At 46.5% G+C, this 18,760-nt stretch overlaps 1 protein-coding gene across 6 annotated transcripts in view; it reads left to right on the forward strand.

Annotated features, from left to right (window-relative positions):
* The window catches only part of SYNJ1 (synaptojanin 1), a 78,375-nt gene that overhangs the window by 45,447 nt on the left and 14,168 nt on the right, over nt 1-18,760 (forward strand). For 5 of the 6 annotated variants that reach the window (XM_083171819.1, XM_083171821.1, XM_083171820.1 and 2 more), the window contains 16 exons: nt 1,919-2,003; nt 3,490-3,630; nt 3,720-3,912; nt 4,008-4,166; nt 5,288-5,444; nt 6,779-6,896; nt 6,988-7,203; nt 7,910-7,988; nt 9,628-9,790; nt 10,079-10,294; nt 11,423-11,563; nt 13,837-13,875; nt 14,252-14,299; nt 15,125-15,189; nt 16,896-17,010; nt 17,601-17,827. In XM_083171819.1, the coding sequence (XP_083027945.1) occupies nt 1,919-2,003; nt 3,490-3,630; nt 3,720-3,912; nt 4,008-4,166; nt 5,288-5,444; nt 6,779-6,896; nt 6,988-7,203; nt 7,910-7,988; nt 9,628-9,790; nt 10,079-10,294; nt 11,423-11,563; nt 13,837-13,875; nt 14,252-14,299; nt 15,125-15,189; nt 16,896-17,010; nt 17,601-17,827 (2,162 nt within the window). The remainder of the gene's footprint in view (nt 1-1,918; nt 2,004-3,489; nt 3,631-3,719; nt 3,913-4,007; nt 4,167-5,287; nt 5,445-6,778; nt 6,897-6,987; nt 7,204-7,909; nt 7,989-9,627; nt 9,791-10,078; nt 10,295-11,422; nt 11,564-13,836; nt 13,876-14,251; nt 14,300-15,124; nt 15,190-16,895; nt 17,011-17,600; nt 17,828-18,760) is intronic. The other variant, XM_083171822.1, reaches the window with a different exon arrangement.

Consider the following 18,760-nt stretch of genomic DNA (forward strand, 5'->3'; position numbering starts at 1 on the left):
CGCCACCCCGAAGCGTAGCGCGTCCTCTGACCTTTTCATACCGCACTATCCACGTCGGCGTGGAGTTGATTTTGGCGAGCCCGAAGCCACCGAGCCTGAAGCGTGGTGAGCGCTTACATGTAGAGTAATCCGCGTCCCTTCGAGGGGCTCTCGCTGCGCTTGCCACACTTTATAAAAATCAACTCCACACCGAAGTGGATAGTGGGGGAATGAAAAGGTCGGAGGACGTGCTACGCGGTCCCTCGCGGGGCTCGCCACCCACCCCTTCGGGGTGGCGTGGATATTGGTGGTGACGCAAAAGAATGAAAAATGACATTGCATGGGTGCTTGTACAATGATATATAGCGGGTCGCATCCACTGTATGGTTGCATGCGATGCAATATTTCATTGTATAAGTACTCCTGTGCTCTAAATAAGCACATCTGCTCATATCTCATAGCATGGGTGCTTATACAATGAAATATCGCATCGGATCGCACCCTGTCTAGGGTGCCCTCCGATCCCATGCGATATTTCATTGTATAAGTACTCCTGTGTGGACATCGCATCGCACATCACTATACACGCTGGGCGATCCGATGCGATTTCACTACGGAGAATAGCCCAGTACGCTAAATGTGTACTGGGCGCCCTGAAAAGAAACAAGTACCAAAATAAAATAAATTAACATGATTCAGCATTCCATGTAGACCATTTTTGAATAAAAAAAATATATATATTACAATTAATGTAAACCAGACTGTTTGAATTGCAAAAAAACTATTTGGACTGCAAAGGGTTAATACTGTGGCTTTATCCCAGTCAAGCTCTGTTACAGATCTGAAGTTTTGAAGTCTCCAGGATGGTTGAGTTAACCCCTTCCCTGGCGTTCCTGAGAATTTTCCGGGCTATGCTTCAGTGCCCAGAATGGCAAAGCCGGAAAATTCTCGGGATTGCTGCTGTCTCCAATGCTTAGCGCCGGGCAGCGCCACTGAGCTGCGCGCTGAACTCAACTTCAGCACTGGCCGTAAACGGCTGCTCGGCCGCGCCTCCCCCCCCCCCCCTGGCTGTGTGTGACGTGGCCTTGTAACATCACGCCGCACACAACCGGGTTGCCTGGGGCAGGGCCAGGCAGCGGCTGGGGTACTTGTGTAGCTTCACGTTACCACCGCGCGCACAGTGAAACTTTGAAACTTGGCAGTCTGCCAGACTCTGTGTTTACTGTGGCTGCTTTCCTTATGTAAGCTATGTCAGCATAGCGCTGGGCAGCAGCAGTGCACCCAGCGCTGACAGGTCACAGTGGCACTTGTAGTTCCACAGTGAAATAGGCAGTCCTGCGCACCGCTGACAACCCGGCAATTCAGACTCCTGCGCACCGCTGACAACCCGGCAATTTAGACGCTAAAGCGTCTAAATCCAGAGACTCCCTGAACCGGACACCCCGGCAATTTAGAAGTCGGCAACTACACAAGTACCGCGGCTGGTATAGTGCTCAGTGGCGCTGCCCGGCCCCGGAAAGAGACAGTGGTGGGTTTTTTTAGGGAGTGCTCCCCCTAAAAAAAAATAACCCACTGAAAGGGTTAATAAAGCCAAATAATTATCTGTTCTACCTTCTTGTCTGGTTTTAGGTAACACCCTTCTGGTTATTTATTATCCTGGTCAAAATAGGTCTGGCTCTCTGCACTTTATCTAATCGCCAGTGGGACACTGGGCGCAGCCTCCTCTAGATCTGTCCTGCATTTGGACAAGGTGCAGCCAGTATAGACTGCTTCAGGTTCCCCGTAGTTAAAGTTAAAAGCAGATTACAGCCCAGGGCACCAAATGCTGGGATTAGATAATCCGAGTTGCCTTTTGCAGCGGTTTTGGATTATAATTTGTAATATCTCACTTATATTGAATTTCCACAAATCCTCTGACCTCACTTTGTACCCACATCAGATGCGAGGAGTAAGCCGGTTGATATATTCGCCATTGGATTTGAGGAGATGGTGGAGTTAAACGCAGGGAACATTGTCAATGCGAGGTGAGTTCTCCAACGATATAACTGTAACATTATGATAGCTGCTTGCAGTGGCATTAATCTTAATTATAATAATTTATTTATACAGAGCTTTTCTCCTAAATGATTAAAGGCTCTGTACAAAAACCACTAACATAATCCAGAGAATTAGCTTTGAGGTTTGCAGAAGATAAAGGTCTGTAAATAAGGAAAACACACAGCTGCTAATAAGAGTTTAATACTTATTTTAATCACACTTCCATTGTTCAGTCTTAAGGGGCCTACACACGGGGCAATTTTCAGGACATTTTCTAAGCAATCTCACTAGAATGCTTAGAAAATGCCCCTACATCGCGTGTAGGCCCCAGTAGGCGATCGTTTCCAGGAAGTTAGATTCTGACCAATCAGATGTGATGTCACTTCCAGTCTCACTCCTTCTCATGATGCCACTGATGCTGATTGGCCTCCAGACCTCTTAATTGGATTCCCGGGTACCCTGCCTCTGGTTGGCCTCCTGAAATCTTAATAGCGAAACGTACATTGGCGTTTCAGCTGTGTCTCTTGTTTCATATAAATGTTAGGTACTTGTGTATTATCTGGGCGCCCGATATATCACATCGCATGCCACTACTTGCGATGCGATGCAATGGGACCCGATTTCAGGGGTTTTAAAACCCGACTGTACAATTTTTATATCGCATCGCATGCCATTATAATGGCATGCGATGCGACACAATCATGCCCGATTTGGGCTTATTCCAATGTTAAATGCCCCCCCCCAGACCGATTTTTGATTGTACACCCACCCTGATGGGTAATGGCTATGTTAAATGCCCCCCCCCCCCCCCCTCATTGTTAACGCCACCCCGCGATCAACGCCAACCCGAAGTGTGGCGAGCGCAGCGGTATGCGTCCTCCGACCTTTTCATACCCCCACTATCCACGTCGGTGTGGAGTTGATTTTATATAGTGTGGCGAGTGCAGCGAGCCACCGAGCCCGAAGCGTGGCGAGCGCATGCGGAATATATGTGAAGTAATCCGCTTCGGGCTCGGTGGCTCGCCACACTATATAAAATCAACTCCACGCTGACGTGGATAGTGGGGGTATGAAAAGGTCGGAGGACGCGTACCGTCGCCACGTTTCGGGTTGGCGTTGATAGTGGGGTGGCGTTAACATTGGGGGTCATTTTAACATAGTCATTACCCATCAGGGTGGGTGTACAATCCAAAATCGGGTCTGGGGGGGCATTTAACATAAGAATCAGGCATCTGGGTGCCTGTACAATTGCAAATCGGGTCCAATCGCATGCGATGCGATGCAACCGATTTTTGGTTGTACAATGACATAAGATTAAAAAATCGGGCGCACAGATAATACACAAGTACCAAATGTTATGTTGGTGACCGCTAAATTGTCTAGAATAGGTTCCACGGCAAAGCTGTGGATGGTCATTTAATCTAAAGATCATTTCCTCTCCCATTCTGTGCTTGATTGTAAGTGTCTCTACAGCACAACCAACCAGAAGCTGTGGGCTGCAGAGCTTCAGAAAACCATATCCAGGGATAATAAGTATGTCCTCTTGGCCTCCGAGCAGCTTGTCGGTGTCTGTCTCTTTATATACATAAGACCCCAGCACGCACCTTTCATCAGGTCAGTCACTGCAATCTGTTTTATAGGTCAGTGATTGGGTTGGCCATTGCTTGCTCTTGCTGCTCATCGTTTGTCCTTACTACTTACAGGGATGTTGCAGTAGATACTGTGAAGACCGGTATGGGTGGAGCCACAGGAAACAAAGGGGCGGTGGCCATCCGTATGCTTTTCCACACCACTAGTCTCTGCTTTGTCTGCAGCCACTTTGCAGCTGGGCAATCTCAAGTAAAAGAGAGGAACGAGGACTATAATGAAATAGTTCGCAAGATAAGCTTCCCAATGGTAAGGGGGGGAACCGAGTCCTATTCTCCTTACTCATGAGCCACTACGAGCAGATTAATTGCTTATACTTGATCACTACTCTTGTCTGTCACTAGGGGAGGATGCTGTTTTCTCATGACTATGTCTTCTGGTGTGGAGACTTTAACTATCGCATCGATCTACCAAATGAAGAGGTGAAAGAGCTCATTAGAAATCAGAACTGGGAATCTCTAGTTGTCGGAGATCAGCTTGTTAACCAGAAGAATGGAGGACAGGTATGACCTTCGGGATTGTTGTAGTTACCCCATAAATGATCATTATGCCCTGCTCCTATGTACACTTTTCCAAAGCCCTGCCAGTGGTAGAAAGATCTACGTTAGACTTACGACACTTACAACCCTCCAGCTTTTACACTACAAGTCCCAGCATTTCCTAATTACATAGTTGCTGGGCAATGGATGCTGGTGGCACTTTGAAAAGTTGAGGACCTCTGGGCTTGATAGAGGGTGAACCGTACGTATGCACACTGTAAAATTGTAGACTGTAGAGGTGAAACTGCGGTGTGATACGGTGTTCACACATAGACGAATATCACTGAGTGCACCTTTTCGGCGGTGTGTCTGTAGTAATCCAGCTAGATATCATGCATGCAGCAATAAAGGCATATCTTGAGATGCCTCCAATTCTGCGTAAAGTTGTGTCCATGTACATCCATCCTCCTGTTGCATTAAACAGCCCTTCTAGTCGCGTCGGGCACCTTTTTATGACTTTTTCTGTAAAATAAAATCTTATTTGCAAAACGGAGCAATTAGGACACACAAACACATCCGAAATGATTTGTTGCACTGTTTTCCAGGAAATCACTGTTACATTCCATTTCTAGTGTAGATACAGGGGTAGTGGCACACTGAATATAGGCCACCTATCATTTTAATCAGCAGAAGCTGTTTATGCATCCTATTTGTTTTGCAAATAAGGCAAAAACAAACAAAAACAAAGACTAGCGCTGCAGAGCTCAAGCATTATGTATAACACAACTTGTATCGCCTTGTATAACATGACTTGTATTGCCCTCCTGCTCCACGGGAGGTTTCTGTCCTCCCTGAGCTGGCCTTAGGACACCTGCGTTACAGTTTGACAGGTGTACTGCCCCCGTCGAACTCCCCACCTGCCACTGTCACCGGAGTGGGTCAAACACATGCAAACACATCAATATGAGCCAGTATACTCAATAAACATCTTTTAAGCAATGTGCGCCCAATTTACTTCCTACTCAGCCCAAACATAACACCTGGTACTTGGCACACTCATTGGTTTAAAAGTAGCTGTCAACCTACTGTATCATTGTCCGGTAAGGTTTAACCTACCTATTATATGTAAATGCTTATAATTACAGGTGTTCCGTGGGTTCTTAGAAGGAAAAGTCAACTTTGCTCCCACGTATAAATACGACCTGTTCTCCGATGACTATGACACAAGTGAGAAGTGTCGCACCCCAGCTTGGACCGATCGTATTCTCTGGAGAAGAAGAAAATGGCCGTTTGACAGATCAGGTCATTATTGTGTTTCTTCCCTACAACCGCGCTAATTCATTTAAAGATTTTCTTGTAATTACGCAAAGGTTGTTACAGTAGGGGTTTGTAAATCAGTCCTAATATGTGATTGCCAATGGACCACTGAACTGAAAGTTGCTTTGTGTGGAAGAGACTCCAATATATGTATCACTGACAGATGCACAACTTTCGGGCATTTATTGTAACAGTAGATGGAGGAAATCATTTTCCCGTGCACACCACATTTCCTGTCTGCAAATATACTTCCCACGCTAATAGAAGTAACTTATAAGTCTGGTAACAGCAAGCAAAAGCTCGTTCTCCTATGCAACTAGCAAGTATACGTGCAGTGGGAATAATGGCTTACACTTCGAATTGTGTTTTCAAAGTTCACCTAGGCTGTGGGAACACCCAACCATAGCTACAGCTTTAACTTAAGGTGGCCATACATCTACAGATCGATTGTCAGATTGGGCTGGTTGGAACAAAAACCTGGTAATGGATGAGAGTAAATGACAGTTGACCATTTGCTTTGAAATGCTGGAAAACTGCCAAACTGTCACTCATCCATTACCAGGTTTTTGTTCCAACCAGCCCAATCTGACAATCGATCTGTAGATGTATGGGCACCTTTACACAGACTATTTTAGGCATATCTCATCCTGCTAATAATTACATTTGATGACTAAAGCTGGGCATTCACTAGGCAACTTCTCCCCTTGGAGAAGTGGCTGGCGATCCCCCTCGAGCCACTCTGGACCTTCTTGGGCAGTAGGATATATCGAAATTCGGTCCTTTTGTATGCAATATATTGCATGTGATTGCAGCCAAGCCTGCCCGACCCGGAAGCAATCTAGAAGATTGCTTCTGCAGCTGATGCGACTCGCAGGCTCCGGTGCGATACCCATGGGACCGCGCATCGCATCGGAACTGCTGTCAATCACATGAAATGTGGGCACTTCTCATGCAGTTAATCACCACAATCGCATGAAAAGTGCCCAAATTGCATTGTAAGCCGCCCTAGTGCAGGCCTGGCCATCCTATGCCGCTCCAGCTATTTTGAAATCACACATCCCATCATGCCTTGCCACCGTTTTAGCATTCCCTTATAGCAAAACTGTGGCAAGGCATGCTGGGACTTGTAGTATCACAACAGCTGAAGAACCACAGATCCTGTCCTGTAAGTGGGGTGTATACCCCAAGTCTGTCCCTCTGCAGCTTACCTCCAAAGTGTTTGTTTTGTCTTAATATGCGTAGGAGAATGAACGCCTGGCCAATAATGTTGTCTTTATCCCCGTTTTTAACTCCTTCTGTATTTGGCGCTTTTATTTTAGCGGAAGATTTAGACCTTTTGAATTCAAGTTTGCAAGAAGGACGAAATATCCCTTATACCTGGAATCCGGGCAGCTTATTACATTACGGCAGAGCAGAGCTGAAAACCTCCGATCACAGGTATTGATCCCAACAAATACCCTATCTGGATTGTTCCGCATTTTGCTTTGCCTATGATCACTAATCCGCTGTGTATTTGGTTTATTTGAAGGCCGGTTGTTGCACTGATTGAGATCGATATATTTGAAACGGAAGCTGACGAGAGGCAGAAGATCTATAAGGAGGTGATTGCAACCCAGGGGCCGCCTGATGGTACCATAATGGTCTCTCTACAGAGCAGATCCTCAGAAGATAACTATTTTGATGATCATTTGATTGACGAGCTGCTGCAGCAATTTGCCAGCTATGGCGAGGTCATACTTATAAGGTTCGTGACCAAAGTCCCCATGTACCATTCAGCTGGAAATGTATGTTTTATTCAGTGTCCAGAACATCCCCCATGTAGTTTTGGATTGACAGACTACAAGAACAGAAACACCCCCCCCCCCCCCTGCATGTTAGAAACCAAAATCGTTCATATAAAATCTTGCAGTGTTGCCACAGTCAGCAGAAGGCACCCGATCACTGATGGTCCTAAGTAAAAACTGAAAGCTGACTGGTGGAGAGCTGTACAGAGGAAGAAGACTACAACTAACAAGTTTGTAGGTTGAAGAATCTCTAGTCACAGCGCCCTCTACACCCAGGGTCTAGCATTGTCACCGGCAGTGCAGGGGGTCCCTCCAGTGTATGGGAAGTAACCGACGCAGTCCCTGCGGCGGATGGGAACTAGTAGCGGGTCTGACCCACCGCTGACCCTGATTTTTCGGCGGTGTAAAGGGGCATAATTAACAGTTTCTCATATAGCACACACATATGTGAGAGCCATGGTGGGTACCGAACTCAGTCATGCTAACCACTACACCATCACTTAAGTCATTTTATGGTCAAGTAGCCTGATAGGGGGGTTGTATCCTAGTACATGATTATTCGAGATCTCCCTTACATAGGACTAGAACGCGTAGAGCATATACAGAGCAGTGATATTCTCATGTGATAATAACTGTAGGGTGATGTTGTGTCTATTACTTGTACAGATTTGTCGAGGCTAAAATGTGGGTGACTTTTCTGGATGGAAGTTCTGCCCTGGCTGCGCTAGACCTGGACGGTGCTGAGGTAACACTGGGGTATATCTTTGATAACTAAATTACCCTGTGCTATCCGGAGAGTGGTGACTGTGTGCTTAGTAAATGAGCATTTCCCTGTGCTATCCAGTGAGGGGTGACGTGTGCTTAGTAAATTAGCATTTCCCTGTGTTATCCTGAGAGAGGTGACAGTGTGCTTAGTAAATTAGCATTTCCCTGTGCTATCCGGGGAGGGGTGACAGTGTGCTTAGTAAATTAGCATTTCCCTGTGCTATCCGGGGAGCGGTAACCGTGTGCTTAGTAAATTAGCATTTCCCTGTGCTATCCGGGGGGGAGGTGACCGTGTTCTTAGTAAATTAGCATTTCCCTGTGCTATCCTGAGAAAGGTGACCGTGTGCTTAGTAAATTAGCATTTCCCTGTGCTATCCGGGGAGAGGTGACTGTGTGCTTAGTAAATTAGCATTTCCCTGTGCTATCCGGGGAGGGGTAACCGTGTGCTTAGTAAATTAGCATTTCCCTGTGCTATCCGGGGGGAGGTGACCGTGTTCTTAGTAAATTAGCATTTCCCTGTGCTATCCTGAGAAAGGTGACCGTGTGCTTAGTAAATTAGCATTTCCCTGTGCTATCCGGGGAGAGGTGACTGTGTGCTTAGTAAATTAGCATTTCCCTGTGCTATCCGGGGAGGGGTAACCGTGTGCTTAGTAAATTAGCATTTCCCTGTGCTATCCGGGGGGGAGGTGACCGTGTTCTTAGTAAATTAGCATTTCCCTGTGCTATCCTGAGAAAGGTGACCGTGTGCTTAGTAAATTAGCATTTCCCTGTGCTATCCGGGGAGAGGTGACTGTGTGCTTAGTAAATTAGCATTTCCCTGTGCTATCCGGGGAGGGGTAACCGTGTGCTTAGTAAATTAGCATTTCCCTGTGCTATCCGGGGGGAGAGGTGACCGTGTGCTTAGTAAATTAGCATTTCCCTGTGCTATCCGGGGGGAGAGGTACCTGCATTCGTTCTTTATGATTATCTATAAACACGTTAGCAGTGGACATTAACCCTTTGAGTTCCAAGTGTGAATTTGTCAAAATAGGTGTGAAAATTGCCAAGCAAACCTTTTTAATTTATCATAATGATCTGTAACATTTACCTTATACAGGAAATATAATCTTTTTGTTTACACAACATTTTTTAATTGAATTTATATAACAAATGTGAGCGATGCTGGCATTTTCAGTGGATATTCTTAATATCTCTCACAGAGATGCTATCACTCAATGGGATAAAGATGCAGTCCAGTTATCAAGGTCTGTGGCTGCAGTAGGCCATAGTTACTGCAATCTGTATGCGTACCCTTCATGTCTTATTTACGGTTTGCCCGTAAATTCCAATCTGCGGTCGCGCTAATTTCAGAAATTCATCATACAAATTGAGTTTGAAGGTGGTTTTGCAGCTCAGTGGCTGTAATTGATGATAAATGACATAAAACAGAAGAACAACCTCCACAAAAGTGATTTACATTCCGCACCCGCACCAGAGCGCTTATTATTCCATGAATTATGAATGCACTTTCTCACTATGAGCTCTTAGCAATTTTCATTAAACGGGATTTAAAAAAAAAAAAAAAAAACATTTCTGCTTTTCGTTATGATGGCAAACCTCCCGTCCTCTGTCAACCGCAGGTATTGGGGAAAACCATGAACATTCAGCTGAAAAACCCAGACTGGATCACGCAGGTAGAGGAGGAGATGAACCTGGAGAGGATAAGCATCGTGATGCCGTGTTCTACGAGCTCCACGCTGCTTTGTGAAGACGTCGATATCGCTGCAGATTACGACATGGAAGGTGCGTTGTGCAGACAGAAATTTAAGATGGTAGGGGAGCGAAGCTACGTCGGGCAGCAGCGCTTCGCATCCCTGGGCTACCCCCTATTCTGAGATGGCGGTAGCCCATTGTAGCCTGTGGGCTACGGACCCTGGCAGCAGTACGGTCAGTGGGGTCGGCAGGGGGGGTCAGCACTAACCGTGCTTGGGCAAACTGTGTGGCTCTTCTTTCGGAGCCCTAAGATACTATGTTATGTTGTGTTAGAATCTGTGTGTTCCGTGGATGCTACTAAGAAGTTCCTTCTTCCAGGTGACGTGGATGATTACAGTGCGGAAGTAGAGGAGATCCTCCCTCAGCACCTGCAGCCATCTTCATTCTCTGCCATTGGGTCGTCCCCTAGTTCTTCTCCTCGCTCAAGCCCTTGCCCATCACCCACCATGCCAGAGGGTCCGCCTCCTGCTCTGCCTATACGGCCCAGCCGCGCCCCTGCAAAAACCCCGGGGCCACCCGGGTCTACCTCCCAAGGTACTGTGCGTTCTTTACACTATGGTGGCTTTTGCAGGATAAGGGAAGCTTTTATTACCCAGGGAGAAAGCTAGTGATATCACTATGTGCCCATGAGGCCATGCCGCCTTGTACATGACATTTTGGGGGTGTGACCACATCTCTACTCTGTCATGGCGGGGGCTTGACCAGTGCTCCAGGGGCAGTACAGCAGCATGCACCTTGTCCAGGGCACAGTGTGGATAACATATTTATTCAGAGTATCCCACCATGGGCAGATCCAGGGGGGGAGCGATTGGGGCGATCACCCTCCTAGCATTGTGTGGATGTAATCACTATCCCTTGCTGTTTTTATTACCTCTATTACAGCTTTATCAGATTTGAAGATCTTACATTTATTATGCTGTCTGCCACAGTCAGGTGTTGTTCTTTAACCACCCCCACTAAACGAAAAGTCTAGATCCGCCCCCTGCCTCCCCCCCACAGGACCCTGCAACCCGTGGCTGGGGGACAGTACCTGAAAAGCAGGAGGGTCTCTGAACTTGCGATGGTTGGGAGGCATGTATCATGGGTATGAGAAGCAGATTGCAGAATGTGATTTCTTTCAGCCATGGGGGGGACACTGGAGATCATGGGGTATAGCTGGTGCTGGAGGAGTCTGGGCACTAAGAAGTTAACTTTAAGGACCGCTCAGGCTCCTCCTCCCCGTACCCTGGCAGTCAGTTTTTCTTTAGGAGTCTGTGTTGCACGTAGCAACCAGATTGTAACCTTTTTTTTTAAGATTGTTGTAGACTGACACAGATTGGTTGATAGGGTCACTGGTTTTTTTTTGCAGTCTTTAGTAAATGTAAGTTCTTCAATGATAATGCATTATAAATATAAAACTGGACATAATCTGTGATCTACTAATATGACTGTTTTACAGGAGCGTTTTTCGGCTACCTCTCCTGCATACACACCTATGTGCTGCACATTAAACGCTATTGCTAATGACCTTGTTTATGCTAATGGGGGTCGGAACATGGTCGTTCCCTCCTTCATTAAACTCATTCCAGTGTGTACACGCAATCTGGGATCAAGTTATAAACGAGAGATGAAAAGGTCCTAAAGTTTAATGCTCCAATGGCAATGCTTATGTTGTGTCCCTAGGTTCTCCGGTGGACTTCCAGCCAATTATACAACCGAAGGAGGCTGCGGCTCTGGGTCTAGAACCTAAACGACCACCTCCTCCCCGACCCGGTATTCCACCGTCACGTCCAGCACCACCACAGCGCCCCCCTCCGCCGTCAGGTGAGCCACAACTAACCTAGGTAGTGAATGGTAATTAGGGGGTAGATGTACGTAGCAGTGATAAGGGAGAAGCGATCAAGTGCCTGGTACTTTCTCACCAGCCAATCAGCTCCTGACTGTCCCTTTTTAAACCCAGCCTGTAACTTAAATCAGGAGCTGATTGGCCGGTGATAAAGTACCAGGCACTTGATCGCTTCTCCTCCCTTATCGCTGCTTCATACATCTACCCCGGAGTAACAAGTAGATAATTACATTATAGCTTGTATCTGTCTGCCTGTTTCTCTATTTCTCCACATTAATCTCTCGTTTTTGATTATTAAATGGTTAATGATTCTTCTTAAGGGGTGTACACACGGGACTCGGTCCTGGCGATTTAGACTGAGCTCCGTGTGTAATCAATGTGTAGTTTAACCATCAGAGAGACCGCTAACTACATCCTACCAGCCCCGGGAACCGCAACCAAATACACAGTGCAGGTGGAATCTAGTCAAAATATTCTTGTCTGCAGTGTCTATGTGGCCGGGCCATAGCGACCGAGGGGCCCCGTATTACTATTGCCCACAGTGTCAATCCTTCTAGGCAATTTTGGCGATCTAGTCGAAATCACTTGGAAGAATCACCCCGTCTGTACACGGCTTTAGTGACCATACATTTGCTGTAGAGTAAAATGAAGAAACCAATCTCTCAGCCGGAAAGAAAATGTAATTCTACTAGTAGATTCACATGAAATAATCAGAACCAACTGTGGGATCTTTTTAAAAAGGGTCAGTCCGTAATTAATTCACCTGTGCGCTGACACGTGTACTGTGAGGTGTCCCTGAGGACTGGTGTTCAGACATAGGGGTTAATAGAGAACTGGATTAAATTGTGTATTATGTAAATAGGACAAAGCAGAATATGGAATGGGAGGTGTATTGTCAACAACAGAGGAATGAATGGGAGGAGCTGGGAACATCCAAAGAATTCAGGAAAGCGTCAGCTTTTAAAACACGGCTTCTAGGACAAGGTGCATACACTTCCATGTTGAATGGAGGAAGATAGGATTTATATAAATACGGTTTTTACAGAAAGGGTGATAGGTTCATGGAATATTGTCTAGATTTTCTTTTACAGCACTTGTGTGGCGCAGAGCATTGCTGATCAGAGAGGGGGTAACGCATGTGGTGCAGAGCATTTGCTGATCAGAGAGGGGGTAACGCATGTGGTGCAGAGCATTGCTGATCAGAGAGGTGTGTGGGTGTATGTGGTGCAGGGCATTGCTGATCAGAGAGGTGGTAACGTGTGTGGATGTGTGTGGTGCAGGGCATTGCTGATCAGAGAGGTGGTAACGCATGTGGTGCAGAGCATTGCTGATCAGAGAGGGGGTAACGCATGTGGTGCAGAGCATTGCTGATCAGAGAGGGGTAATGCATGTGGTGCAGAGCATTGCTGATCAGAGAGGTGGTAACGTGTGTGGGTGTGTGTGGTGCAGAGCATTGCTGATCAGAGAGGTGGTAACGTGTGTGGGTGTGTGTGGTGCAGAGCATTGCTGATCAGAGAGGTGGTAACGCATGTGGTGCAGAGCATTGCTGATCAGAGAGGGGTAATGCATGTGGTGCAGAGCATTGCTGATCAGAGAGGTGGTAACGTGTGTGGGTGTGTGTGGTGCAGAGCATTGCTGATCAGAGAGTTGGTAACGTGTGTGGGTGTGTGTGGTGCAGAGCATTGCTGATCAGAGAGGGGGTAACGTGTGTGTGTGTGTGTGTGGTGCAGTGCATTGCTGATCAGAGAGGGGGTAACGTGTGTGTCTGTGTGGTGCAGTGCATTGCTGATCAGAGAGGAGGTAACGTATGGTGCAGTGCATTGCTGATCAGAGAGGGGGCAACGTGTGTGGCTCAGTGCATTGATGATCAGAGTGGGGGTAACGTGTGGTACAGAGCATTGCTGATCAGAGAGGGGGCAACGTGTGTGGTGCAGTGCATTGATGATCAGAGAGGAGGTAACGTATGGTGCAGAGCATTGCTGATCAGAGAGGGGGCAACGTGTGGTACAGAGCATTGCTGATCAGAGAGGGGGCAACGTGTGGTACAGAGCATTGCTGATCAGAGAGGGGGTAACGTGTGTGGTGCAGTGCATTGCTGATCAGAGAGGAGGTAACGTGTGTGGTACAGAGCATTGCTGATCAGAGGGGAGGTATGGATATATGTTGCACAGACTGCGGTGTATCCGCCACCTTATACTCTGACTCTTTCATGTACTTTCTTCCCGCTGCTGCTACTGTTTGGCATAATAAGGTGCTAGAAGCCCAGCACCATCTAGGAAAGAGATTGGAGGTAATGACAGTGTCTCTGCTATCAATTGTGTCTTTGCAGCCTGCTGTATATTCACCTCCTGTGTAATTCATGTGTTCTGTGTGATTGCATTGTCCTGTGTGCCGTAGCTGCCCCACTATATACATGCGTCTTTAGCTCATACTGCCCCCGCTGGCAGGCTGGGGCCCCCTCCCTGCCAGGCTGGGGCTCACTCCATGCCAAGCCTGGGCCTCCTCACTGCCAGGCTGGGGGCCCCTCCCTCCCAAGCTGCAATTCATTAGAAGGGAATGCAGAGATGTAGTCAGTTCTGTCTTTGCAACTGTCCTGTCAGTCATTTTGTATCTGTGGCCTTTCCTGTCGTCGTTGTCTTTAGTGTGTCTTCTCTCTCTTTAACAAGGTGCGGGCGCTCCTCCCAGCCCAGGGGCAACTCGCAAAGATGCGGAAGGTAAATGGTTTGCCACTCTTTGCATGTGTCGTGACCACTAACACACTTACTATCCACTAATAACACCCGGGCATCACAACAACTGCTGGTTCATATTCAGGTTGTCGGTGTGTTCAGTCTTTCACTTCTTGCTCTTTGCTGTCTAAGATGACTGTTTGTAGCCATATAACGAGAGGTGGTCATGCATGCTGTAGCACTAGATGCCCCCCGGGACGTGGCGCAGCCTCCAGTGGTCCGTGGCTAAGAAGGAGCACGTCCATAACATGTAACCATTGGTGGAAAAGGGGCTGTTCATGCACAACCTGCACAGAAATCTCTGCCGTCTCCTTGCGTGTGCATGCACATATACTAATGACGGCTGGTGCGGCTACAGATGGAAACAGCAGCGTGTGGGATGGGCTCCCCCATGCAGGCTCACAGATGATTGCATACTTGGGCGCATTTTTGCATTTGCTAGTAAGTTGGTTGCCGCGGTCGTACAGAAAATCATATGCGTAAAACTATTAAATTACGTGTTGTCTGCCTGATATAGTAAGTACATTATTAATATGTATTATTTATATAGCTCTACAGAATTGGTCGGCGCTACACAATGGGGACCAATAGGAAAAATAATGCATATTAAAAGCGTAATTGCAACAACAGCAAAAGACAGCGATGAGGTGACAAGCGAGTGCCATTCAGGACATGTTAGAGGCATATTGCTAATTAATTATGCATGCGCAGTGTCCTGCCTGCTATTGGGGAGACACCTGAGACTGCAGCGCTGGGTAAGCTTGCAGCGATGCATCAGGTAACCTTCTTCCTTTTCACCTGTTATTTCAGTTCGTGGACAGCTTCCTCCCCAGTTCCCCGGACCAGCTGCTGCAGCCTGCGCGTCTGTCAGACCGGTGAGTATCCGCTCTCTGCTTCCTCTATCCAACACGCTCTGTGCTTCCAAACTACACCAGAATTCACCATTTATTTATTTTAAAAGTAATATTTAGAATCTATATGTTTTTAATACCTTTCTTTTCCCACGATTGTTACATTTACAGTAGTGTTTGGAATCTACTTATAGATTTGTAAAGCGCCACAGTGCTGTCAGTAGAGGACAGTAGGGAAGAGCAGGATATACCTAATACAGAGACATTCAAGGTAGACTAAGGATATGCAGCCATAAGGACAAAGGGTAGGAATTTCTTGGACTCGTCGATATGTACACGTGTATGTGTACTGTGCCTCTTTACGCCCGGCACACTATTATAGTCGAACTCCTTTTTAAAAAATATAGTGAAAACCTTATGTTGACCTTTTCCATGGCGATCTATTGTTTGTGTCGACGTTTTGATCGTGTTGACCGAAGATACGTCTACCTTTTTTCAGGTGTCGACCCATTGCCTGTCAACCAATAGTGTTCAACCTTAATTGTTACGACCTGCCGACTGCATCCGCCTGTTCCTGTAAACCTTGGGGCAAGTTGCACCCCAACTGAGGGCCATCTGGTGGTCTGTTTAGAATTCATCAGAATGTACAGGTTTAGTGTGTTCACATCCAGGTTTAGCCATTTTGGAAGAAAGGTGGATCACACCCCCAGTGTGTTCCCAGTGTCTCCCAGTCGGTGAAAAAGAAAATTACATTTTTTTATTAAACTTACGTTATATCTTTTACTTTGAGTTCATTTGGGGACACTGTGGCCGTTACCCTGAACACTTATGCTATTTTTTTCCATTTTGTGGTTTAGGAGGTGGCTGTTTTTGTTAATCCTGCTCCTTGCTCTCTTTTCTCTGTTTTGTGGGTCTTGGTTACAGGCATATGGGGGGGTTGTGGGATTAAGTTATATAGTTGTTTAGGTATAACTTGTTCTGCACTGCTATACTCCTGCGATTGGTTATCATGTTCACCAATAGACTCAAAGGAACAGGAAACAACGTACATAAAATGGCAACATACGAGTTATCCAAGACTAAGCATCAGCAGGAAAACAAAGGATAAGGACATAGGGTGAGATGTATCAACCCTTCATGAGTGATCAAGTGGATTAGTTGCTATGGGCAACCTCTTTATCACTCTCTCAAGTTTGATATATCCCTCCCCACCTAATTATAGTCCCCTGTGGAGGCAAGAATTAAAATAACAGACTAAAATGATTGTGTTGTATGTCCCAGAGTGGGATGCGACCAACCTCGGCTTCATCACTAGCGCAGATGTACTGCGGTTATAGGGTTCCTTCTCCTAATATCTCCATTAGGGGCAGTGGGGCAGATGTATTAAGCCTGGAGAAGAGATAAACTGGAGTTAAAGTGGAGATAACATGGAAGAGATAACTCACCAGCCAATCAGCTGTGTTTGAAATATGACAGTTGGGATCTGATTGGCTGGTGCGTTATCTCCTTCCACTGTATCTCCAGTTTATCTCTTCACCAGGCTTAATACATCTGCCCCATTGTTACAAATCCGGCTTTCCTGCTTCCTGATGTACAACATAGTGGCTTTTAGAATGATGGCATTGTCATTTTTCTTTTTCATTCATTGTGTAATTTCTGGTTCTCCTAATTGGAAATGTTTCTACATGGAAAAAAAAAGATTGATGTTACTACTCTCATTGTGATTTTAGACCATTCCTCCTCGCGCTGGTGTTATTAGTGTCCCCCAAAGCCATATTCGACCAACGCAAGTCCGGCCAATGAGTGAGCAACCAGCGAAAGCCGCTGCAGCCGAGCCTCCTAAAGGTATGTTACCTATTCTTCCCATGTGAAGTCAGCGCAGCTCTGCTCTAGAGATGCATCTTTACCCTATAGCCAGTACTAAGCCCCTTCCTGGTGTACATCGGTGCCTATATAGAGGCTGATCTGGCCGTGACCCTCCAGCTGTTGTGAAACAAGAAGTTCCAGCATGCTTTGCCAGCTGATTGGTGGGAGGGTGCAGTGCTGGATTAATCCTTCGGGGGGCCCGGGTCACTTTAGACAGGGGGCTCCCTCCCACTTGTCATTACTGGCCACAAACTGCACGGGAGAGTATTACACTATCAAAACACAGACTGTACCTTACTCTGTAAGAGACCTCACAGGCTCAGCGCTGCCTCTGGTTAAAAACCCTCCCATGACGAGGCTGCTGCTGTCCTCCATGAGCCTGAGAAGCATGTGGTGAGCTCCACCAATCACTCAGCACATGCCTCTCATCCACTGTCTCCTATGCTTAATTCAAGTGGTCACTTAGTAGCAAGGCAGTGTAGCTGTGTAGTGTGATCCTATCATCATCTGGGATCCTCCCAGAGCGCTATGAATACATAAAATGTTATATATTTTTTTCTGTTTTTCAGAGTTTTCTTCCCTTCCTGAACCCATGAAACCCCAGCTTGCAACTCCAATCCAGCCCAGCCCTACCTCCCAGCCGCCCTGCCAAACATTGCCAGAACCTATGTTGCCTACAGCATTCCAACCCGCCACCCAGACACCCCCTCTGCAAAGCCTAGACCCACCTCCCCAGGCGCCGCCTCGCAGCCGCTCCTCCCAGAACCTGCCTTCAGAGCAAGCTGCTGACCAGCAGGTAGGTCTCATAGCCAAGGAGCTTATACCAGGTCGGGGGGGTAGGTGATCAGACAGTTAAATGCTTCATCAGAGTGACCAGAAGCAGCCAGGTGCGTCCTCTGGAGTTCTGCAATTATACAAGATCTAGGTTCTGTAATTACATCAACCTTTCATTTCCCTCTGCAGACTTCAAATAAAATGATTCGGTCTCATTAATCTTTATTAGGCCCTGCTGCTGGCGTTCTGAAACCATTAGCAACGCTCGAGACAATGGTTTTATAATTGGTTAATAATACATAACCTTATTCTGAATTATCCATAAAAGACGTATGTAATTAAGGGAAATGTTATTCGTTATGTAACTAGTTTCTTGCTCCGACAAACATATTTGCAGTGTTTTATGTACAGAGAACCTATTCATCTACATTTAGTAGTCTTTAATAATAATATTAGTATTCCATATTGCTGTAAGGGGTTCTCTGTCCTCAGGACCCCAACCAGTTCACGTTTTCCAGGTCACCCGACAGGTGCACTCATTACTCACTGACACATTTTAAAAGATCCACAGGTGGAGGTAATTACTTCACTTGTGACTGAGGGGCAGATTTATTAAGCTTGGTGAAGTGATAATGCGGTTGGTACTTTATCTCCGGCCAACCCGCTTCTAACTGTGAAGTTATAGGCTTGGTTTGAAAAATGACAGGTAAGAGCTGATTGGCCGGTGATAAAGACCAGACATTTTATCACTTCACTGAGCTTAATAAATCTACCCCTCTGAGAGGAGACTTGCAAAATATGCATTGTGTGGGGTCCTGAGGACCGAGTTTGAGAACCTGTGCTGTAAGGCTTCCAGGTCGTCAGTCCAAGTTACTTTAAATAACTATATATGTACAGTATGTTCTGAATTGCTCACTGCACACAAATGTAAATGTGTTATTTGCGATGCAGGTGA

This window comes from Crinia signifera, chromosome 2 (assembly GCF_055691185.1).
Source record: "Crinia signifera chromosome 2, ASM5569118v1, whole genome shotgun sequence".
In the NCBI taxonomy this organism is placed as follows: domain Eukaryota; kingdom Metazoa; phylum Chordata; class Amphibia; order Anura; family Myobatrachidae; genus Crinia; species Crinia signifera.